General features: G+C 38.2%; 1 protein-coding gene across 4 annotated transcripts in view; it reads right to left on the reverse strand.

The window, feature by feature from the left end:
- Positions 1–7,619: 7,619 nt before the first annotated feature.
- The window catches only part of Ociad2 (OCIA domain containing 2), a 19,008-nt gene continuing 738 nt past the window's right edge, over positions 7,620–25,889 (reverse strand). For 2 of the 4 annotated variants that reach the window (XM_015482089.2, XM_015482090.2), the window contains exons 2-7: positions 23,982–24,107; positions 21,462–21,558; positions 18,223–18,276; positions 14,309–14,356; positions 12,274–12,391; positions 7,620–9,500 (exon numbers count right to left, since the gene is read on the reverse strand). In XM_015482089.2, coding sequence (XP_015337575.1) covers positions 9,419–9,500; positions 12,274–12,391; positions 14,309–14,356; positions 18,223–18,276; positions 21,462–21,558; positions 23,982–24,047 — 465 coding nt within the window. In that variant the 5' untranslated portion in view covers positions 24,048–24,107 and the 3' untranslated portion in view covers positions 7,620–9,418. Of the gene's footprint in view, positions 9,501–9,882; positions 9,905–12,273; positions 12,392–14,308; positions 14,357–18,222; positions 18,277–21,461; positions 21,559–23,981; positions 24,110–25,889 lie in introns of those variants that run through there. The other 2 variants (XM_048784452.1, XM_048784453.1) reach the window with 2 other exon arrangements.

Consider the following 25,889-nt stretch of genomic DNA (forward strand, 5'->3'; position numbering starts at 1 on the left):
AAAAAAAAAAAAAAAAAAAAAAGAAAAAGAAAAATGTAAAATTTTCATGTACATCATTTGTCCATAGCAATTCTGAAGTCCAGCTACTTCACATGGCCATTCTACTATGCTCCCCAGTGGTTATTCTCCCAGGCTCTTGGTCCCGCCCTATAAATCTATTTTTCATTAAGATTTTTCATGTTTGCAGCTGTGTAGTGTCCTTAGCCTACTCCCTGCTCAGAAATCTGAGGATCCAAAGGCCTTACACCATTGGCCCAAGCTGATATATTCCCTTTTTTCTATCTGTGAACTTATGTGTCAACTTTTGATTGATTCCATTACTCAAAACCACAAAAAGTCTATTGGAAACATCCTTTTCTATGTTGGCCTCCTTGTGACATAAGATTATAAAAAGCCTTGGGCAACTTCTACAAGGTATGTCTTTAAGACAGAGGGCCATTTCTGTGTCTGAAATGTCTTTAACAAGCACTGTCATCTTTCTGAGATCTTGGAACTAAGAATCTCACTGCTTCACTTTGGATTTGGTCTTTGCCTGAAAGCCATTTCTGAATATGATAATATTTGACAGAATGGCTCTAAGCCTTTGTATTTCCTCCAAATTTCATTTGGAAATGGAATAATTTGTTCTTTTTTTTAAAATGATTTTTTGTCTAGTTAGTTGTACATGGCAGCAGAATGAATTTAGATTCACAGTACACAAGTGGAGTACAATTTTTCGTTTCTCTGGTTGTACATGAAGTAGAGTCACACCATGTAATGATATCTGTGTCATTCCACCATCTTTCCTATCCCCATTCCCCCTCCCTTCCCATCTCTCCCATTTGCCCTGCCCAAAGTTTCTGCATTCCTCCCATGCCCCAATACCATTATGGATCAGCATCCACTTATTAGTTCCAACTCCATCCATTTACCTGCAAATGCCATAATTTTATTCTTTTTCAATGCTGATTAATATTCCATATCACACACACACACCATAGTTTATCCATTCATCTATTGAAGGGCATCTAGTTTGTTTCCACAATTTAGCTATTGTAAATTGTGCCGCTATAAACATATGTGGTTGCATCATTGTAATATGCTGTCTTTAAGTCCTTTGGGTATAAACCAAAGGGTGGGATAGTTGGGTCAAATGATGGTTCCATTCCAAGTTTTCTAAGGAATCGCCATACTATTTTCCAGATTGTACCAATTTGCAGTTCTACCAGCAATGTAAAGGCGTGCCTTTCCCCCCACATCCTCGCCTACACTTACTGTTGCTTGTCTTGATAATTACCATTCTGACTGAAGTGAGATGAAATCTTAGAGTAGTTTTGATTTTCATTTCTCTAATTACTAGAGATGTTGAACATTTTTTTCATATATTTGTTGATTGATTGTATATCTTCTGAGAAGTATCTTTTCAGTTCCTTAGCCCCCACCTCCTTTTTTTGTGGTCCTGGGGATTGAACCCAGGGCCTTGTGCATGTGAGGCAAGCACTCTACCAATTGAGCTGTATCCCCAGCACCCCCATTTATTGATTGGGTTTTTTTTTTGGTGGTAAGTTTTTAGAGTTCTTTATATATCCTGGAGATTAGTGCTCTATCTGATGTGTATGTGGTAAAATTTGTTCCCATTCTGTAGGCTCTCTCTTCACCTCATTGTTACTTTTGCTGAGAAATTTTTATTTAATTACTTTTGCCCCATGATTTTTAAATATTAATTTATTTCTTTTCCAGTTGAATGTATTTTGACATATAGTACACAAATGGAGTACAACTTCTCATTCCTTTGGCTGTACATGGAATAGAGTCACTCCAGTAGTGTAATCATATATGTATATAGGGTAATAATGTCTTTCTACCATCCTTCCCATCCCCACAACCCCACCCCACCCTCAATCCCCTCTACACAAACCAAAGTTCCTTCATTCTTCCCCATCCTCATGCTATGGAGCAGCATCCATTTATAAGAGAAAACATTCAGCTTTTGTTTTTTTGGGATTGGCTTATTTCACTTAGCATGACATTCTCTAGTTCCATCCATTTACCTGCAAATACCATAACTTCATTCTTTTTTAAGGTGGAGTAATATTTCATTGTGTATATGTGCTACATTTTCTTTGTCCATTCATCAGTTTGAAGGGCATCTAGGTTGGTTTCATAGGTTAGCTATTGTGAATTGAGATGCTATAAACATTGATGTGGCTGTGTCACTGTAATATGCTGATTTTTAAGTCTTTTGGGTATTAACTGAAGTGGGATAGCTGGGTCAAATGGTGGATCCATTCCAAGTTTTCTGAGGAATCTCCACAGAGATTCTGAGGCTTTCCACAGTGTTTGCACCAATTTGTAGTCCTGCCAGCAATGTATGCATGTTTCTCTTTTCCTACATCCTTGCCAAAATTTGTTGTTACTTGTATTCTTGATAATTGCCATTTTGACTGGAGTGAGATGAAATCTCAGTGTAGTTTAATTTGCATTCCCTAATTGCTTCTGATGTTGAATATTTTTTCATATATCTGTTGGCCATTTGTATTTCTTCTTTAAAGAAATGTCTGATAAATTAATTTACGTATTCATTAATTGGGTTATTTGGGTTTTTTTAGTGCTAAGTTTTTTGAGTTCTTTGTACATTCTAGATAATCCTTTGTAAGAAGAGTAGATAGCAACAGGTTTTCCCATTCTGTAGGATTCTTTCTTCACATTCTTAGTTGTTTCCTTTGCTGTGCAGAAGATTTTAATTTGATGCCATCCCACTTATTAACACTTGGCATTATTATCTGAACTTTAGGTGTTCTATTGAGAAAGTCATTGCCTATGCCTGTCCATTGGGAGTGTTGATCCTATGCTTTCTTCTAGGAGTTGCATAGTTTCTCATCTAATTCCTAGGGTTTTGATCCATTTTGAGTTGACTTTGGTGCAGAGTGAGAGATGAGGTTCTAGTCTCATTCCTCTATATATGGATATCCAATTTTCCTAGCATCATTTGTTTAAAAGGCTGTCTTTTCTCCACTGTGTGATTTTTTGCACCTTTGTCAAGGATAAGATGACTGTAGATGTATGGATTTTTCTCTGTGTCTTCTACTCTGTACCATTGGTCTAGGTATCTGTTTATATATCACTACTATGCAGTTTTTGTTACTATAGCTTTAGAGTATAATTTAAAAGTCAGGTATTGTGACCTTTAACATTGCTTTTTTTTTTTTTTTTTTGGCTTAGAATTGCTTTGGCTATTCTGGGTCTTCTGTTTTTTCCAAATGAACTTTAGGACTGTTTTCCTAATTCTGTGAAGAATGTCAATGGTATTTTGATGGGGGGATTGCCTTGAATCTGTATATTGTTTGTGATAATTTGGCCATTTTAACAATATTCTATCTACCCATGAACATGGGAGGTCTTTCCATTCTTGTGTCTTCTTCAATTTCTTTTCCAGTGTTCTATAGTTTTTATTGTAGAGGTCTTTTTACCTCTTTGTTTAGATTTAGTCGTATGTATTTAATTTAATTTTTTGAGGCTATTGTGAATGGCATTGTTTTCCTGATTTCTTTCTCAGCATATTCATTATTGGTATAGATTTTGTATGTTGATTTTGTAACCTGCCACTTAGTTCTAGCAGTCCTCTGGTGGAAATTTTTGTATTTTCTAGGTATAGGATCATATCCCTGCAAACAGTGATAATTTGACTTCTTTCTTTCCCATTTTTATCCATTTTATTTCCTTCTCATGCCTAATCACTCTGGCTAGAATAGAAATGGTGAGAGTAGATATGCTTGACTTGTTTCAGATTCTAAAGAAAATGTTTTCAGTTTCTCCTCATTAGTTACAATGTTGGCTTTGGGAGATATATATATATATCAGTGTTTTTTTTTTTTGTAATGAATAGGTGCTGAATTTTGTCAAAGGCTTTCTATGCATCTATTGAGATGACTGAATGGTTTTTGTCCCTAATTCTATTTATGTGATGAATTACACTTATTGATCTGCATGTGAAACCATTCTTGCATCCCTGAGATAAAACCAACTTGATCATGATGAACAATCTTCTTGCTAATATTAAAGATTTTTGCATCTAAATTCATCAAGGATATTAGTCTGTAGTTTTCTTTCCTTGACGTGTTCCTATCTGGTTTGGTATAAATGTGACACTGATTAAATACAATGAACTTGGAAGCATTCCATTTCCCCTGGAATATTCTGAGGAACATTAGTACTTGTTTTTTAAAGGTCTGGTAGAATTCAGCTAACAATTCATCTGATCCTGGACTTTTCTTCTTCTTCCTTTTTAAATATTTATTTTTTAGTTGTAGTTGGACACAATATCTTTATTTTATTTTTATATGGTGCTGAGGATCGAACCCAGAGCCTCGAATGTGCTAGGCGAGCACTCTACTGATGAGCCACAATCCCAGCCCTGGACTTTTCTTTGTTGGAAGAATATCTGTAATCAACCATTGTTTGTTTGTTTGTTAAGGGATTGAACACAGGGGTGCTTTAGCCACTGAGCGACATCTCCAGCCCCCAAATCATTGTTTGAGGCTTGTATCTTATAATACAAAATTCTCTCCTATAAGACAATTGTTCAGTCAACAAAAATTGTTGCACTTAATATAAACATCATACATTCAGAAATCAAAGAGGGAAATAATGTTTTCTAGTGTAGATGATGAAATACTTATCTGTTGAATCAGGGACTTTGGACTGAAAAGAACAGCTATCTGGGCTGAAAGCAGCACTATGAAATTGAAATGAGGTTAAGTGTATAATGTGGTATGCTGAAGTTCAGAGTGACCAGTTGCATAAGCATGAAATAGGGAAACAACTTAACAGAAGTTGTAAAGTTGTGTAAAAGCCTAGCCTGAGCTGTAATTATGACAATGACGAGTTCTTAGACTGTGTTACTAACATCCACTCACTGGTTACTCTGAGCCATGTGCTGTTCTAAGCATTTTAAGGCTATTGGCTCATTTAATTCTCACAAATAGCCTGTTAGGTAAGTCTAATATTATTTCCATTTCAAGTGAGGAAACTGAGGCCCAGAGCAGATAAAAAATAACCCAAGGTAAAGTAGTCAGTCAGTGGTGGAGCTTGGTTTTGAAACTTATGCTAATCCTGCTCTCCTTTGGACTGGTCAGTCCATTTCTGGAGTCTTCATGTGTGAGGACATCACAGACCAAAGGTCTCCTGAGACCAGGTTGTGGCTGGGGTGGAAACCCACTCTGATGGTTGGACAAACTGGGGTCCTTTAGAAGAGTTTAAGAAAGAAATATGCTTTACAAGTATTTAAAGACTATTATGTGAAAGAGAAATGAGAATTATATTTTGTAGCCACAAGGAAATTACGGGTTTAGGCTGACAAACATTTACCAAATGCCTATATCTGCAAGAACCCTGGGAATTCAGAGATAAGAAGAAACAAAACAAAAACCACTTCTTGGAGAAGTTTCCAGTCTAGAAGTGGTGAGAGGCAAAGTTGATTCTCCAAAAGACCTTCTGAAGACCCTAGCAGCTGGATGCCAACTCTTAAATATATATAAAATTAAATTTTATAATTGAAATTTGGAGACATTTTCTGTTGATTAATATGTTGCATTACATAGATATCAAGAAAATAACTTGTCGTTTGCATTACACTTGATGTTATAGTTTGGATCTAAAGACTCATGTTGACAGCTTGGTCCCTAATGCAGCAATGTTCAGAGGTGAGGCTCTTGGGAAGTGATTGGATCATGAAGACTGTGACCTCTCAATGGATTAATCCATTGATATGTTCATAGCTGATGACATTATTGGGAGGTGGTGATAATATAGGAAGTGGGACCTTGTTGGAAGAAGTAGGTCACTGGGGGCACACTTGAAAGGATGTATCTTATCTCTGGTCCTTCCCTTGTTCTCTCTCCTCTGCTTTTGGGCTACCATGAGGTAAACAGTTCTGTTCTGCCACATGCTCCCTCAAATGACCTTCTGCCTTACCATGGGCTCATAACATGGGGCCAAGCAACCATGGATGGAAACTTCTGAAACAGTGAGCCAAAATAAACCTTTCCTCCTTTATTTTCTCAGGTATTTTGTCACAGAGTGGAAAACTAACTAGCAGACTTAACCAAGTCAGCAAGATAAATTTTATTACTTTCAAAATATTAACAGAAAATAGACAAATCATCCATTCTGAAAGCAAGGGAAGAGAATATCTTTGTTTAAATGAGAATTTTAAAAATATATAAGCATTATATGCAGTACATAATATTTTTATGTATTATGTATCAATAATATATAAATCTTACTGGAAATTCTGATTATTTTTGATAAGATAAATGGACACAAAAGGATTATCCAGTTGCTTTTTTAAAATTGTGAAATAATACATTTTTTTTGTAGAATATAGTTCAACTCTGACAATAACATTTGAACTCCAGGATCACACAAACTGGATCAAGATTTAGAAACAAATGATTATTTTAGTGAAGAGAGTGGAATGTTTGACCAATGCCCTGAAATTTAAAAGTATCATTGAATGATTCCTTTGAAGTCATCCACTTATAAGCAAAGGAAATAGTGCATTTCTAAGGTTCATTGGAGAATCACAGGGATGAACTGGATTAAATTATTTTGATGTTTTGTGGTTACATATGGATCTTCCTATTTGTGTCATTCTCCTCTGTTAGGAATATTTTCACTGTTGTCTAGACAAACTACAAATGTGTGAGACAGATTTGTTGATTTCAGATGTCAAATTTGTTTCTTATAGTTCCATACAAGAAAAAAAGCAGATTAATGTTACATTGTAAATTCCATTAATCGAATTCAAAACAAAGATACTTCCCAAGTACAATAGGATTTCCAACTATTATGGGGCAAAAGAGTACCCATATAGCCATTCTGTTTTTCATGTTCAGAACAGTATTCAATAAACCATATGAGATATTCAACATTTTATATAAAATCGGCTTTGTGTTAGATGGTTTTGCCTAACTGTAGGCTAATCTAAGTGTACTAAGCAGTTAGGCTAGGCTAAGCTATGATGTTTGGTAGGTTAGGTGTACGAAGTACATTTTGACTGATGATATTTTTGACTTAATGATGGGTTTATCAGTATATAATTCCATTGTAAAGTTGAGTAGCATCTCTAATAGGATATTTTCCATTTTATTCATTCTAGAATATCAGACCATATCATCATAGGAAAATCTGTTAATAAAGTTGGTTAGGTATACAACTGTTACTATGTAGACTCATATTATTTTCTATTTCATGCAAGTTTATCCACAATGTTATCCTGCTATTCTTTGCCAAGTTTTTTTTTCCCATTATGAAGATTCTGCTTTCATAAGCTTATGACCAGCTTGGTGATGAGTGTTGGTGAAACATGAGCAGCAGATATTCCCCTCAGGTTACTTTCCTTCTGCAATGACTAGAGGTATGAATCTGGATGACCTTCCAGATTTCTTCTTATTGATTTTCCTTCACACAAGATAAATCACTATGATAAACTGCTTCAATGAATAACTTATCTACGTAGGGAAAGCAGAAAGTCCAAGCAATAAATCCAATTTGATTGAGAACTATGAAGATGTCAACAGTAAATAATAGTGCACTCTTTCCCAGTACACAAAGACTTTTTTTGGTTGTTGTTGTTGTTGTTGTTTTTCTTGAATGATATTGGGGATTGAATCCTGGGCCTCCCATGTCCTGTATCACCCCACCCCCAGCCCTTAGCCAAGATTTATTTTTAACAATGGCTTGCTGCAAAATAATTTTCTGGGATGCAGGAAATAACTGGCCCTAATTCTGGATTGTTTTCAATAGCAGATATAATGAAGAATGATCAATTGCTAGATGTCAGAGCCAAAAATTAAACTGCATTCAAAAACCTAGAATAGGGGCTGAGGTGTAGATCAGTGGTACAGCATTTGCCTAGAATGCATGAGGCCCTTTGTTGTTTGATCCCCAGCAATGGGGTGGGGGGAGAAAGGCCACGATATTTGCTCTGCATTCTAATTTATAGAAATAGAACTTTATTGACTAAAAAACAGGATATGTAAAATAAAGAGGAAGCTCAGTCAAGCCATCCATTCCATATAGTTAATATTTGGAATGAAAAACTTCCACATATTTTTGGCTTTTCAAATACAATATTTTATACCAAGTATTAACTTATGATGAGGTGTCCCTTTTTACTTCCATGCTACAGGCTTTAAGATATCTTAAGTGAAACACAAATGTGTATGCACACATACACATATACACAACATAAATGTCAATACATATCTAAAGCATTTTCCTGAGCAGGTGCAAAGATCCAATTGAAGTTTTTTTTATAAGGCTTAGCCAACTTGATGTAAAACAAAAGCTTCCCAAATAGAGAATTTTTTTTTTTTTCATGCAACAAACGTGGTTGGAGAATAGAAATCTGACTCTTGGAGTTAAATTGACTCTGAACTCCCTAAAATTCTAAGAGTTTATCATTCTGTGAGTTAATTCCTCAAGTTATTCTCCCCATAAATGAGCTGCTTGGAAGAAGGAGAATGGTTTGGGAAGATGGGTTTATTCTTTCAGGCCACTAGTAGTCTACAAAAGTACCCTGTTAAAGAGTGATCACAAATGTGTACCTATTAGCTTAGCAGGTAACTGAAAGATGATAGGTGTTTTTAAAAACCTCATGCACTGATGAGCCTCACAGTTACGTCCATCACTGAAAGGACAGTTGTTTCATATTTTGACCATTTTGAATGAAATCTTGGCTCCTATGTCTTGAGAAGCACTTCTTATTCATTTATTTATTATTTATTTATTGGTATCAGAGATTGAACTCAGGGGCACTAAAACACTGAGCTACATCTCCAGCCCATCCCCATATTTTATTTGGAGACAGCATCTCACTGAGTTGCTTAGGCCCTTGCTAAGTTGCCGAAGCTGGCTTTGAACTCTCAATCCTGCCTCAGCCTCTCGAGCCACTGGGATTACAGGCATGCGCCACCATGCCTAGCAATGGGAAACACTTCTAGTGCTTATAAAATACACAATCTTTCTCATCCTGTACTTCTATCTCCAAATACGTGAATTTTCTTTGGGTCATGACTCCCCAGCTTCCTCCTCATTCATTCCTGTCCTCTACTAGAGAACTTAAAACATTGAAGAAAAGCAGAGTGAAAGAAAAGATGGAGGCTAATCAGAGAAGACTCAATTCCTTTACTCAGCTGTAAGCCAGGCAGGGTGCAATATCATCTGCTGCTGTTATTGTGTGTTTGTTTGGTATGTGAGGGCTCTCAACATGTTCTTAGCAGAAAAATATGTTATGCTCAATTCAGGTGAGAGCCTTCCACAGAAAGCATTTCAAAAGAGCAAGAGAATCAAAAGAAGTATATTATTTTAAAGTACTCTTGAAATTTTAAATGTGTATAAATTCAGAGGTTTAGAAAACTCAAAAGCCATAGACAGTTTAGGAAGCCGAAGGCTGTGAATCTCCCTTTTCACTTAATCCATGCCTTATTTTGCATTCCTCGCAGGTAAGCAGGCAATGCCTAGAAGAGAAGCAAAAACAGGTAGTGGTTTGTACTTTGACAATAGAAGCTCTAGTCTTAACACAATGTTGTTTAGAGAAGTCTTCTGTTCTAAAGTTCACTAGCCCAATTTCTTCAGGAATAATATTTGTTCTTAGTTTAAGATTCCCCAAATTTCATCCAAATAAAGCCAAGAACAAACTTTATGTTGAAACAGATGGTTGTTTTTGTGGTTAGAGTCACACAAAGGTTGAACATCTTGACTCTTTGAACTTGAGTAATTTCTAACAATAACATTAAAAAATCATAAATAAGCCAGGCACAGTGGCACATATCTATCGCTCCAGCACTGAGGATGCTCAGGTGGGAGAAACACTTGAGCCCAGGAGTTCGAGGCCAGCCTGGGCAATGCAGTGAGACCTCATCTAAAAGAAAAAAAAAATCATAAAATACATAGTGCATTTATGTAGGATTTAATATAATATAAGCCTATAGTGTTTAATATAATATAAACTTATGGAATTAGGTTTGAACACACATGAGCACACATAATTTTTTTAATTAAAAAATTGCAAAGACATTTCCAGAATTATAATTTTCCTGATTTGTAACAGTTTCCTTAGAATCTAACACAATACCAAGGAAAATGCACAGCTTTGTATTAGAAAAATACCCACACTTGAGGAATTGATGTCCTTGAGGCCCTTCCCAGTGTTAGTTTTGAAATCTTACAAATTCAATTCCATAAACATTTACTGAACACCTACTACCATGAGGAATTTGCAACAGGAAGACCATTTAAGCAGAATAGGATGAGGTGAATTCTATATAATAGAAATATCAACCTTGCTTGAGTGGGAAGGGTCATTCAGAAGGCAGCAACACCATAAGCTGCTATTGCACGTCCCCAGAGAGATGGATGATGACCTCCATCCTCCTCCCTTTATCACTTATTTTACCCCATTGCTTTGAGAATTAGGTAGAAATCCTTAGTGTGGCATAAAATCCTTCAGGGAGTGACCCTTACTTGCTTTGCCCTCCAGATGTCTTCTATCATTTCCCAATAGCTCTCTATGCTTTAGCCATAGGGTGTATCCATGGGTTTATTAAAGAATTAATCAATCAGGTTTCCTTCTCTGAGCAGGCCATTCCTGGCCTAGCATTTCCTTTTTCAAACTTGCTATAACTCCCACTGGTCTTTGAAGATTCAAGTCAAGCATCATCATCTCCTTTAAGAAGGCCCCTTCCTTAAGCTTCTAGACCTCAACTTAGCTAGGGGCTCTTCCCTCTTTCCCCCTCACTGGAAATCAAGTAGCTTTGTGAATCGTTGCAATATCATCTGCTGCTGTTATTGTGTGTTTGTTTGGTATGTGAGGGCCCTTCACAAGGGCTTAGCAATGGTTACCAGCCACTAATGTGAGCCCAGAGTGCAGCTGCTGTGGCTACAAGAGGGCAGGCAAAACAGAGCTATAGAACAAAGAGCTCAAAGCAACCCTGGAGACCCTTTACTTCAACCGCCTTCTTCTAAAATGCAGAACAATGGAGACTGTCTGGAAAACACAGATTTCAATCTTGGTTTATAATTATTATGGAACCTGAAGTTGGATAATAGCAAAAGAACTTCCTGAAATTAAAGAGGAAGAGGGAACAGTTAAGAAAACTTTCTCCTTTGCATGTATTGATTTTATAAAACTTTCCCTAAAGAGACCAGAATCTTGTGGTCAATTGCTCTTCAGAAAGCTGACCCTAAAACTCAGCTTTGTAAAGATGGACTGATGTTGGAGTTGCCTGTAAACATAGAATTAATGACTCTCAGGCAACATTGCTGCTAAAATGGAATATGTAAGGGTTTGAAAACAAATGGGCTGAGCCTTACCTATGGCTAACTGAAAAACAGGATATGGCTAACTAGGTCACCTCAGAAAGTCTCTGCATCTCCTTGCTGTATGTCTGTGCACCTCTCTGGGTTGCATGTGGCTCAACAGGAAGTGACAGTGTTTAAGGTACCAGTATAGGACTAGGGAAGGTGGCTCTCCAAAGTTTTGCAAATGGAAAAAGAACTTGGGTGCCCTGATTTCTAGTCCAATGTTGTTTTCACTATATCATGCAGCCTCTCAAATAGAATCTACTGAGATGGGTGAGGGGTCTTCAGAGAAATGTGTCTTTAACACTAGTCCCGTAACACTATAAAAGAAATAGCACTTATGAGTCATGAATAACCATTTCTATTCCTTGCAATATCCCATGGAAACAATTCTGGTCATCATTTTATACAGATGAGGAAACTGAAGATTAGAGAGTTTAAGAAATGTATTCAAGGTCATATGGCTTAGGAAGTGGATGGAGTGGTTTTCAACCCAAAATCTCCAACAGCAGAGGTAGTCTTGTGAACTCCACTGTCCTGCTGTTTATATCCCCCAGAGAAAACTACAATATATATTACATGCTATTAACATGTTAAAGGCTCTCAGAAGCCTTCCGTAAGGAAGACCGTTTAAATTTTACGTAACCTTGTGATGGTAGAAGCCATTTGTGCTCATCAAGATATTCTTTAGAGACTTGCACAATGCCTTGGACATAATAGGTACTCATTAGATATTGTTATAAAATGAAATAGGTAGCTAATTTAATAATTATCGAAGTTGAGTTGTAACAACTCAAAACTTGAAGGTTAAAGAGGTTTTTTAAATTAAGGAATTTAAAAAACGTTTAATGTTATAAATAGTCAGTGACCCTTCATTTAATTACTTATAATTATCTTCATTATAATCTCTTAGTCAAGCAGGTTACAAACCTGTTATGCTCTGGACCAAAACCAGCTCCACGCAGCTGATCTTCAAAAGAATGGAATTTACTCTGGCATACTCCTATGTATGAAGCCTTTCCAAGGCCAAATCCTAAGATGCCAGCAACTATAAAAGCAAGAAACATAGGTAACTGAAAGATTCAGAATCTCTTTCGTTAATTATCATCTTGAAATTTTTTTATTAAATCTAGTCTTTTTTTTTTTTTAAGTGCTGATGTTGAACCCAGGGGTGCTTTACCACTGAGCTACATCCCAACCATTTTAATTTTTTATTTTGAGACAGGGTCTCACCAAGTTGCTTAGGGCTTCACTAAGATCCTCCTGTTTCAGTCTCCAAAATCACTGGGATAGGTATGTGCTACCACACCAAACATCAAGACTAGTAATTTTTATCTAAAAGTACTAAGGTAAATCAATGAACAAAAACTCTGAGGGTGAAGCCCCTATCAAAGAGCAGGACTGTGAACCAGAGACTTTCTGATCTCTTCTTTGAACTGGAAGCAGAATGACCAGGACAGAGCAAGTGAAGATGCTGTCTCAGAGATGGGCAATGAGAGGGTGGCAGCTGTCAAAGAGATGGCTTAGGCCACCAAGGAGAGAAGGTGGGGATCTGCACTGTGACTATTGGAAGTCTTTAAATCACAGGTAGGAAAGATCCTTTACTTTCTTTAAGGTCTTGGAAGAGTTGGAAGCAACCTCTAGAAGTGATGTCATGAGGGAGGGAAACCTCCTATGAAGGAAGTTGTTGGGAGCAGTGATTTGAATCATTGTCTCTGACCTACAGCAGGAGCTGCGCCTGCACTGGGAATTTCCCGTGCAGAGGTTCAGGTCAAGACTGCCCAGTTGCTATGGTGACACCCTGCTTAAAGGAGATTCTGTGCTAGGCACAGGACTATCAGTCTTGACCCTAAGTGCAGACATCAGCTGCCAGGGACAGAGAATTATGAAAGTAAATTGATAATTATATTTGTCATATAGTACTTTGACTTTCAATCCTGCATGCTTTCTCACAGAAAATCCTTTTGATGAGAAAACCCATATGATGAAGTTGCTGAGCTAGCTCTGGGTCATTCATTCTCCATCAGAGGGTGATGTCCCACCTAGCCCCAGCCTTTTCTCTAGGTCTTTGTCTTTTCTCAATCCCCCATCGCCCCTTGGTGATTTCTGAATTAATGGCTGTGCTGGTTGCAGCAAAAAATCTTGAACCCTCTGGCTGGGAAAGAGATTCAAGATTGTACCTTCTTTGTACACAGAAGGTCTATGTGTATCAAGAAGAGGAAGAAGAAACCCCAAGTGTGTGGCAAATTAATTATTGGAAAATCCCCAGCTCATTACTCATTTTTAATGTCCATGACAGATAATCCTTTGAAAAGATTGGCCAGCCCAAAAGAAGAAAATAAAAACCCTAAGGGACTTATCATTCAGATGCTCTACTGTTGATAATTTTGTTAAAGCTGGCCCTCCATATCCATGGGTCACACATCCTCAGTCAACCAACTACAGACAAAATATTTGAAAGTTTTGGTCAGTACTGAACAAGTACAAGCTTCTTTCTTTCAGTATTCCCTAAGTCATATAGTATAACAACTATTTGTACAGTATTTACATTGTTTTAGGTATTGTAAGTCATCTAGAGATGATTTAAAGAATACAGGAGAATATGCAGAGGTGGTATGAAAATATTATGCCATTTATATAAGGGAATTAAGCATTCATGGATTTTGGTATCCCGGAGGGGTCTTAGAACCCATCCCCATCAAATCTGGAGGAACAACTGTATATATCTTGTCAGTCCCTCTTAGTTCATGCTTTAAAGAGGATTATCTGGGGAGAAGTCCCTATACACTTCCTGTATATCAGGAAGTGTTGAATAAAGTAAGAATGTAAAGCCATAGAAAATAGTGACTAATTTTTCAGAGTCAATGCAGGCAAGTTGGTTAAAATGGACATTCCTTTCCCTAGCTGTTAAAAATATCACCCTTTCTTCCAAAATGAATCTGCTTTTTTTACTTTAATGACTTACGTGCAAGTTTAGGCAATGATCCAAGTCTTGGGTTAGCTGCTAAGTAACCTAAGGATTAATATATAGATAATTAATATTTTATTTTGCAACCTACTTAAATTTGTAAGGAAAACTTCAAACTTTAAGATGCAAAATTTCTTAAATGTATACATAGTCTTAATCTAAAGAAAGAATTTTAAAATAATTATGATTCACTTCTTGACTGAGTTTAACTCTTGAATAGCCATTTTAGGCAAATAGCATATATTAGCTTTAACATATAGAAAAGGAATATGAAACAAAGACTAACTTAAACTGAGTTCAAAAAATGACTCACTATCCTGTTCTCTCTTAAAGTAACTCAATATAGGAAGTTTCAGTTTAGAGATCCACTCTGTATGTGTGTGTGTGTGTGTGTGTGTGTGTGTCCGTGCGCACACGCGTGCATGTGTTTATTTAAAGCTTTTTTTTCTTGCTTTGACTAGGGGCATTCTACCACTGAATTGCATCTCCAGTCCTTTTTTTTTTTTTTAAAGAAGGTCTTGCTAATTTGCTCAGGCTGGGATTGAATTTGTAATTCTCCTGCCTTAGCTGCCCAAGTGCTGGGATTATAGGCATGTGCTACTGTCACAATTTTTAAATGAAAATAGTAGGGGCTGGAGTTATGGCTCAGTGGTAGAGCGCTCGTCTAGCACATGTGAGGCTCTGCGTTCGATCCTCAGCACCACATATAAATATAAAATCAAGGTATGGTGTTCAATTACAACTAAAAAAATAATAATAAATATTTAAAAAAGAAAATATTAAAACTTGTGGCTGGGTACAGTGGCACACACCTGTAATCCCAGTGGTGTGGGAGGCTGAGACGGGGGATCACAAGTTCAAAGTCAGCCTCAGCAATGGCAAGGTGCTAATCAACTCAGTAAGACCCTGTCTCTAAATAAAATACAAAAAAAAAAAAAAAAAAGGCTGGGGATGTGGCTCAGTGGTTGAGTGCCCCTGAGTTCAATCCCTGGTACCCAAAAAAAAAAAAAAAAAAAAGAAAGAAAGAAAAGAAGAAATATTATAACTTGAGGTGGGCAGGATAGTAGCCTCTAACAATGTCCGCTCCATAATCTTAAGAAACTGTAAATATGTTATAATACATAAAAACTTAGGTAGAAAGTAGAATTTAGGTTCCTATCAGATAACTTAAAAATAGGGAGATGGTTCTGGATGATCCAGGTAACTTCGACATAATTATAACAATCCCTGAATGTGGAAGAGGGCATTGGAGAGGACCAGATATGACAGTGTGAGAAAATGTTAGCTCAGCATTGCTGGCTTTAAAGACGTAAGAGGGGGCTGCCAGAAAATAAATGCAAGAAAGGGAAAGGAAGATTAGAAACTTCCAGAAGAAATACAACTGGAACAATGTCTTGATTTTAATCCAGAGAGACCCATTTTGGATTTCTGGCCTCTGGAACTGTAAGTTAATAAATCTGTTCTTTTTAAGCCATGGTGTCTGTGATAATCTGTTACAATAACTATGGAAAACTAATATATAATTCTGAAAAAATATATTTGCACAGATGCAGAGATGATAGATCTTGAGTAATTTAATATTTATAAAATATAATTCTCTAGATGTCCTGGCTACATTTTTTTTTGCTGTGTCAGAAATAGCCTGATGAAGGCTTGTTCTGATTGATGAATATATTCCTATTAAAAGACTATCATATTTAATACATGACCTTTACAGCCAGAATAATATTGATTAAATTGGAATTCTCCTGGTTACATGACACAGGTGATCTTTGAGATCCAAAAAAGAACTAGGACATCTTCCTTCATATTTACCAGGAAGAAATATTCCTTTTAAAATCTTGGTAACCAGAAACATCCAATAAATTGAACTTAAACAGAGTCAGAGGCCTTGTTGTTACCTGGGGACTACACAATGTATAAGAATTCTCTGTCTAGGTGGAGACAAAGAAGAGAATGAGGAAAGAGGAATGGAGAGGAAAACTCAGAGGTAAGCAGAGGTCACTGTAGGGAGAGACATGTGGCTGCTAGTCCTCATGGTCTCTTGTATGCATCAGACAGGGTACCCTCCTTAGTTGATTTAGCTTCTTGCTGGGACAAATGGCTTGGTGGGCAGAGCTTGGGTGGACTTCCACTCTACTCACCTCCTACCTGGAGCACCCTTCTGTAGTGAACCATTGGCCCAGTCACAGCCAGAGGCCGGGAGGCACAGGGACTCTGGTATAATGGAAGGCACTGTTTTAGTTTCCTATGATTGCTAAAACACATTACCACCAATGTAGTAGCTTAAAGCAAGTTTATTATAGTTCTTGAGGTGAGAAGTCTCAAATTGGTCTCACTAGTTTAAAAATAAAGTTGTAACTGCATCTTTAAGTGGGCTGCTTTCTTTGCTAGGGTGTCTGGAATTTCCAGATCCTAGAGGCCTCCCACATGCCTTAGCTCATGGCCCCTTCCTCCATCGTCAAAGTCTTGCAATGTTGATTCCTTATGCTGTCCTCTCTCTGGATCTATCTTCTCTTCCCCTTTGTTATTTTAAAAGAACTTTAAAATTTTTAGTTTTTTTTTTTTCTTTTGATCCTGGGGATCAAACTCAGGATTTCACACATGCTAGGCAAACACATCACCACTGAGCTATATGCAGCCCTTTGCATTTTCAGATAGGATTTTTTTGGGGGTACTGAGGATTCAACTCAGGAGCATTCAACCATTGAGCCACATCCCTAGCCCTATTTTATATATATTTTTTTAGAGACAGGATTCACTGAGTTGTGTTGTGCCTCACAATTGCTGAGGCTGGCTTTGAACTCGTGATCCTCCTGTCACAGCCTCCCCAGCTGTTGGGATTACAGGAGAGATAGGATTTTGCTAAGTTGTCATGTAGTGGCACCCCCTTTCTCCACAGAAAAGTCTTAACTGGGTTTCTCCAAAATTTTCACCAGGTTGATTTTAGGACTGTCAGCAAAAGAGTCTCTACCAAAGAGTTCAATGTAGATAAACTTCCAATTTTCGTGTTGCCCTGTTTTACTTGGCCACTGGTCAGGAAGAAATCAGCACTCCAGGTGCTGGATATCCTCTTACTAGTTTTCCACAAACGTGTATCCAGTATAGTAGTTTGTAGAAATGTGTAAACAAAGCCTCTGGCCTTGAGCTGGGGCTTCACAGAGATGTCTACGTTTCTAAGATAAGTGAAGTTACCAATTGGGCTCTGTGGTAACAGCTGGCAGGGGGAGGAAAGAAAGGGGAGAAGAAGCTCTCCTCTTTTCAGGTGCTATCCTTTAATGGTTAACTTGCCCATAACAGTGAAAGAAAAATCTGCTTTTATGTGAACTTTTGCAGACTCTGAACTTCTGAGCCCTTCCCCTTATATGTTGGGTATAAAATTCTGAAACTATCTGAACTCTGGGTTTAGAGGATTGATTGATTACAGCAAAAGCTGTGCCCTCTGAACCTGGCTGCAGCCAAATAAAACTGTTCCAGCTATCTTCAGTGCCTTGCCTCATCTGTCCCTACAACAGGTAGGCTGGCTTTGAACTTGTGATCCTTCTGTGTCAGCCTTTTGAGTAGCTGGGATTATAGTTGTGTGTCACCATGTCTGGTAAAGACTCTTTTGGTCAAATTGGGCTCCCTGGATTACCTAGGATAATCTCCCTATTGTAAGGTCAGCTGTTTAACAACCTTAATTATATCTGCCATTTAATTTCCCTTTGCCAGGTAATCTAATATATTCACTCATTCCAGAGTCTAGGATCTCTTCTGTGGGGACAGGGACCTACGCTAAAAAGAGGTAGAAGCATGCATTAAAAAAATCTTTCACCAAAAAATATACATGCCCAGTGCTAAGGAGCTGCCAGAAGGGTCACAGAAAACTGGACTCTCTGAAGTTAAGCAATTTAACAAATATTGAATCTTACCTTGGTGGACTAGCCCCTGGGTGACAAGCATGCTTACAAGAGAGAAAGGCAGAGCTGTAAAACAAAAATGTCCTTCAATATTGGTATCTTAATATCATCTCATTCCAGTCAGAATGGCAGCTATTATGAAGACAAACAACAATAAGAGTTGGGGGGTATGTGGGGAAAAAGGTACACTCGTACATTGCCGGTGGGACTGCGAATTGGTGCAGCCAATATGGAAAGCAGTATGGAGATTCCTTGGAAAGCTGGGAATGGAACCACCATTTGACCCAGCTATCCCTCTCCTTGGTCTATACCCAAAGGACTTAAAAACAGCATACTATAGGGACACAGCCACATCAATGTTGATAAAAGTACAATTCACAACCCAGATGCCCTTCAGTAGATGAATGGATTTAAAAAATGTGGCATATATACACAATGGAATATTACTCAGCAATAAAAGAGAATAAAATCATGGCATTTGCAGGTAAATGGATGGAGTTGGAGGAGATAATGTTAAGTGAAGTTAGCCAATCCCAAAAAACAAATGCCAAATGTTTACTCTTATATAAGGTGACTGACTCATAGTTGGGTAGGGAGGAGGAGCATGGGAGGAATAGCCAAACTCTAGATATGACAGAGGGGTGGGAGGAGAAGAGAGGGGGCAGGGGATTAGCAATGAGGTGGAATGTGACAGACATCATTATTCAAAGTACATGTATGAAGACATGAATTGGTGAGAATATACTTTACATACAGAGATATGAAAAATTGTGCTCTGGGCTGGGGCTGGGGCTCAGTGGTGGAGCACTCGCCTAGCATGTGTGAGGCACTGGGTTCAATCCTCGGCACCACATAAAAATAAAGATATTGTGTTCACCTAAAACTAAAAAATAAATATTAAAAAAAGAAAAATTGTGCTCTATATGTGTAATAAGAATTGTAATGCATTCCGCTATCATGTATTTAAAAAATAAAATTTAAAAAATATTGGTATCTTAAAACATGGTGCCTCACCTAGAGGTCAGGGGAGAATTGCTCAGAGATTTTTGTTTTACCTTCCTTAAATGTAAGTTTTATTCATTTGTTATTTTACTTATTCAATAAGTATTTATTACACACTATAGGGACAATTCTCTTAGGGTCTTCCCTGATCACTCAACCTGTTTCATACCATTAGTTTGACCAAATATAAAACCCATTTTACTCCATCTCTTATTTTATAGTGTGAATCTGAAGTGTCCACCAAAGGATCCTTAGCTGGTGGGAATGTTGGGAGTTGGTTGGAGACTTTAGGAGGTAGGGCTTACTCGGAGGAAGCATCATTGGGAATGTTTCCTTGCAGTATGTATCCTGTCCTTGATCCCTTTCCTTCTCTATCTTTGCCTCTCAGCTGCTGTGAATTAAGCAACCACATTCTGGCATGTCCTCTTACCATGATGCTCTGCCTCATCGCTGGCCCAGAAACATGGAACCAAGTGGCCAGAGACTGACACCATGAGTCAAAATAAATATTTCCCCCTTTAAGTTGATTTATCTCAGGTATTTTGTCACAGTGATAAAAAACCAACTAATACATCAGACATCCAAATTTACTGAATGGTTGACTTGTACAAGATTTTGAACACTACATTTGACATGGGCATCTTAGTTCTTGAATTGGGGAACTGCCTGTATCTATATGCATACATATATGTATACATCAATTTTCAATCCTACATAATTGTTAGGAAGCACTATATAATAAACTGCATAGTCTTCATCTATATTTGTTAGTTTTTTTAACCAAATTTGCTTTATCTCTATTTTTTATTTTTTTTCTGAAATATTTGAAATTTGTAAACATCATGACTCTTCAGCACTGAATATTTCAGAAGATATCTTCTAAGAACAAGAATATTTCCCTACGGAGTCACAATACCATTAGGGGTACTCCAGGATAATTAACTATTGTACAATCTATATTCAAATATCTCCAAATGGTCAAATAATGTCTTTCATAGCTGCTGGCTTTTTCCAATACAGAAAATCAAGGATCCTATTTACTCTCTAATCTGCTTTCATCTTTCACTGAGGAGAGTTCCCTGCTTTTTTTTTTTTTAGTCTATAAGACATTTTTGTCCACCAATTTGGAGGTCTGCCTGAAGATCCAAATGGAAGATTACAAGATGACTTCATTCATGTTAAATATGTACAATGTTTAGCTATGCCTTTTTGAACAGACAATTAGTTTGGCAAAGGCAGTTTCTAATTCTGTCAAAATGTGCCAAATGACTTCTCTCAAATGCAGAGAGCAGTGGTAAACATTCAGCTCTTCCTGGCAACCAAGGAAATTCAAACAGTAACCAATTTTTCCATCTATAACTAGTTGCCTGGTGGCAGGCAAATGGGTCATAATGAAGTGTTAATCTACTAGTGTGCAATTAAATTATTTACTCATAGGTTGTCAGAAAAGACATGCATTTCTAGAAGCACAATCAGTAATCATGGTAATGCATAATGAATATCAACTCCTACAGAGTGTTAGTTCCAAAACTGGTGATGCTGAATTTGAATGATTTATGAAATCAAAATGAGTATTGTAAAGCAAAAATTATCCCTGTGTCAGCAAAGTTGCACAACACGGATGCTCTGTCTATAAGCTCTATTATGCCATTCTCAAACAACAAATTATGAATTTTTTAAATTGGAAGAAATTTAATGCACAGCCTGAATTCACACCCTTATCTTATGTAAGGCAGGCTCAGAAAGAGGAAGCAACTCAGCAGAAAAGGCTATTCAGAGACAATATAGGAGAAGTATTAATGGAACACTGCCATTTTTCTTTCACTCAACAATATTTAGGAGAAATTCTCTATGTGTGAAGCATTGTGCTAGGCTCTGGGATGAACTTGACATTATTTCTGACTCTATGAAGCTTAGACTCTAGTGGAGGTTAGAAAGATCTACTCTTTGGTAATAAAGACATTCTAGACAATAATCTTGGCACATGTTCTTGCTCATGTGAAGGAAAGAGTTAAATGAGTAGCAGTTTTTGCTAAGTAAGGCAAAGTGCTCCATAATCAGATATTATCTCTGCCCTAAAAATTTTTTCCAGATGGATTTAACCCAAAACATCCCTGAATATCCAAGTTCTTCAGGGATTTATGCAAACACTGCTCAAAAATAAATCATTCCTGCAGTTCTAATAGGATATGGAGGCAGTTTATTGCATCAAATGCAATGCTAGTAAAGATTGAGCAGGATGCAATTACCTCTCTTCCAGAAACTTTCTTCTTGACATTCTCGAATAATCTTGGCTATCTCTCCTCTGTGGATGTGCAGTTTTGATTTTGGACAAAACAACATGCTCTGTAAGGAAAGTTACATGACGAGTTAACTGAGATTATCAGAAAAACATCTACTTGGTTTTCCCTGGAGGAGGAGGTCTCTTCTCTTGTTACTTGGCTTGTGTTTTGGGCTGTCTGTGCCTATATACAGCAATGGCCAATTCCATAAGCTTCCCAACTGGACCTTCTAGATGGACTGAGGCAAAGAAAGAATCCCAGTTGGAGAGACAGGGTGATTCACTGATTTGAGTGCATGAAGTGGCTACTGGTCAAGCTGAATTACTGCTGAGGCCATGTGTGCTTTCACCTCCATGCCTCTGTCCATGGGCTTGACTATACTTAGAGTGCTACTCCCTCTCTCCCTTCACCTACCTGCTCTTAAGATCAAGCTCAGTGTTGCCTCCTCAGTGAAGAGAAGGATTTGCTGATTTTGCCACTGTTCCTTTTCAGGCTCTTTGTAGTAGGTATCAGTGTGGATGGTGGTCACCATTTCTTGAGCACTTTCTCATGGGCCAGGCACTATGCCAAGCACTTGACATGCATGATGCTATATTAACAAGGTGGAGGGACTCATGGCGTCTATGCCTTCAGAGATCTACAAGCAATGCAAGCTGGCATCCTCCCTTTTCTTTCTCTCCAACTCTCCTTGACACAGTACAATTGCAGTGGTCAGCATGAATCACAACAACCAGTAACATGGTAATGCACAATGGGAAGAAGCAATTGCCATCAGTCTCTACTTACCTCCATTTCTTAGCACCTGTGCTCCTCAGCAAGCATGCCTCCTTTCCCAGGTAAATCAAATCGGTCCCTGACTTACTGATGGTTCAGATTTTTCCATTTTTATGATGGCATGGCAGTGATATGCATTCAGTAGAAGCCATACTTTGAATTTTGATCTTTTCCTTATATTGCTAGCAATATGCAATGCAATATTTTCATGTGATGCTGGGCAGCAGCATTTAGCTGTGGCCACCTTTCCCCTGGGCAATAGTGAGGATGAAAAGTTCATGCTCTGTACTGTGTTGTGTTACTAAGCTAGGATGGTCAGTAGGATAAATGTTTATAATGCATTTTCGACTTAAAACATTTTCAACTTATGACAAGATTATTGAGATGTATCTCCATTGTAAGTCAAGGAGTATTGCATTTGTTCTTGTCCTGGCTATGGCTGCAGCAGAAAGAAGAAAAATGTCATCCAAAAACACACATATACACACAGCTGACTGTTGCAGTTGCTCTGAGTCCTAGAGTCAAGATTAGAGTTCGTGCACAGACTCCTGGACGGAGCTCTGGTAAGCCTTTCCTTCACGGCTATAAATGTTTTATGGCTCTCTGTTTCACAGAGGCAGCTCAGGTATCCAATTTCTTCTGCTTGTGACTTGTTATCATTGGTCTGTTTGCCTTTCCTATAGTTTACTTTTTTTAAAATTAGAGATTTATAGTTACACATAGTAGATGGGCTCATTTTGACAAAATCATACATGAAAGGAATTTGATTTTGATCCCCATTTTCTCCTCCATAAACAATTTTAGCTTGATATGTTTACCCCAGAGAACAAGTAAGATCACTGGCCAAAATCACTCCATTTACCCTTCAAATACTTGCTCTTTTTCTTTCTTTTTAAAACCTAAAAATTTTATTTATTTATCTATTGTGGTACTGGGGATTGAACCCTGGGGCACTTTACCACTGAGCTGCATCTCCAGCCCTTTTTACTTTGTATTTTGAAATTTTGTGACAAGGTTTTACTAAATTGCCCAGGCTGGCCTTGAACTTGCAATCCTCCTGCCCTAGTCCACTGAGTAGCTGGATTACAGCTACTGGCACCGGCACATTTTTTTTTTTTTTTTTGAGTTAGGGTCTCAGTACATCTTCCAGGTTATTCTTGAACTCCTGGACACAAGTGTCTCTTGTTCAAATATTTGTTTCTGAAACACATAACATCCATTCTGAACAAGTTGAAAAAAGTGTGCTCATGTTAACATTTGGGTTCTCAATCTGATGGCTAATTAGTAATTAAGAATTCTGCTATCCTAAAAGCAACATCTGTCAGCAGCATATGCTTTGTATAATTATCCTTAGTAAGAAAAATATGAAAATAAGCAAAATGTACCCTTCTGTTAGAGACAACCAAGAGTTTTGCAGTAAAAGTTTACAACAGTAAACTTTTGCAGTCACTGACAGCCTCCATTAAGAGTTAGCTAAGCTGGATCCTAAGTGGGAAAGAGTCAAGAAAGTTTTTGTAAGTACATCTTTTGTAAGTACAACCCACATATTCCTTCTGTGTTCTCTGTACCCATCCACCAAGGTGTCGGACCAGAAAAAAACAAAATAAAACAAAACACAAAACCAAGTAAGATCACTGGCTAAGAGTGGGGTTTAACAAAAGTTCTGTATGATATTCCTCTTTACATGTCAGACTCCCCAAATTAAAAACATACCTGCTTGCTCAGTGGTGGCAAGTGGGGACCTTTCTCTTGGCTCCCCTGAGTGGACACTGATGCCATGGTGACTTTGTCTTTACCTCTCCTCTTGTTGAGGGCTCTGCTCACTCTTTGACCAAATGGCTATGGAAAATAGAAAAGAATCACTGTACCTTGAAAAGAATCACTTTCACCCCTAATCTCAATGGCACTTATTTTGAAAAATTACTTTCATTTTGTCCCTAGTCTTAACCATCTACAAACTCAATTTCTAATGTCAACCCCTCACACTACATACCCACGTAACTCACTAATGGTGACAGATCATATTTAGAGTGAAATGTCACACTGTGCATAGTGAACTGTTTTCCTACCTATAAACTGTGTTCTAAAAAATAGTTTCATTCCACGACAAGGTCATTAACTGCACAAACACTTATCAAATGTCTATTATGCACCAAATCTGAGGATACAAAGTGTAAGATTAAAAAAACTGCTGAAGGAATCAGAGTCTAAAGGGGAGGGCACATAAGTTGACAATTGTGTCATATGAGAAGCGCTCCTTCTCCTAGAGGCATGTATGGGGTGCTAAGGAAGGAGAGTGAGAACAGCATATTCTGTCTGCTAGGCCTAAAGGCCCCAACGAGACTGACTTGTGAGATTTCAAGAGGACGTCTAGTGGGTGGATGGATTCTAGGGGCAGGAGGACCAATTTGGAAAATAATGCAATAGTCCAGGCAAGAAGCTGCAGAGACCGGAAATTAGATGCCAATAGGAAGAATAGGGATGATAAACTGGGGTTTGGAAATGTTGGATTTGGGTGCCTGGGTGCAAACAGTGGAATTAGTCCGGAGAGATTAGAATATTTGAGGACTGGGGTTTGAAGTTCCAGATGATTCATAGACTTGAGAGATAAATTTTGAATAAATGTATCTAAAAAGAATATTGGAGAATGTGAACATTGTACTCAAGGGAGTATCGACAAGGAAAAAACAAAAACAAAGGCAGACTTAAAAAATGCAATGATCAAGTAATTACATAGTTCAGGAGATTAGATTTTGAGTTTGGCAAAGATGGACACACTCCAGGTAGGTCACAAGTCTCCTCCCACTCCCCTCAGAGGCCACTGCATTCTGCAGCCCTGGCCTCAAGACAACTACTGACTTCCTGCAAACTGAACATCTTATCACACACAGTTCTGTTTCCTGCATTAATTACTAAACCATAAGGTTATGAGCAAAGGTGGCCTCTACTTGCACCAAATTTCACTTTAGGTGCCCAATGTTATTGTAGAGGCAGCACAGTATCCTGTAGTGCTAAGTCTCTGAATTCAAATCCTGTCTCTCCCTTTTGCTAGCCCTGTACTTTGAGGCAAGTCAGTGTGTCTGTGCCTCAGCTTTCTCACCTGTTCAGTGGATACAGTGGGCACAGCCGTCTTGAGGGGCTGTTGCCAAAATGAAGGATGAAGAATGAAGCCTATAGAAAGCCTCAGCTTAGGAGTCCGTACACAGTGGGTGTGTGAGTAGCTGGGCCCCTGGGCACCTTATGTCTTGAGAACCCCTAGGAATTCTTTGCTGATCTTAGAATGTTTTTGCTCAGTCAGGCATTAGATGTGCAAAGCTAGCACATCCTCTAGGTTTGGAGGTTAGGTTCCCCTTGCACCCAGGTGTATCTGGGTCCACATCTAAGCAAGGCTTCTGAGGGGCTGCCTTCCGAGTGCAGCTCCCACCACCCACACCCAGATCGCACGGGCTTCTCCAGTGGTGGGGAAGGGGACAGGGATGCTGACAGGTGGGCATTGGCTGCAGGATGGGGGTGGTGGTAGGATGGACAAGGAGGGGTGCTATCCAGAAGTGACATACTGGAAACTGCGTCAACCCCAAACCAAGTCCTCCAAACCCCGACCCGGGCCACCTTCCCACCCCC

The sequence above is a fragment of the Marmota marmota genome, unplaced genomic scaffold (assembly GCF_001458135.2).
Source record: "Marmota marmota marmota unplaced genomic scaffold, marMar, whole genome shotgun sequence".
NCBI lineage: Eukaryota > Metazoa > Chordata > Mammalia > Rodentia > Sciuridae > Marmota > Marmota marmota.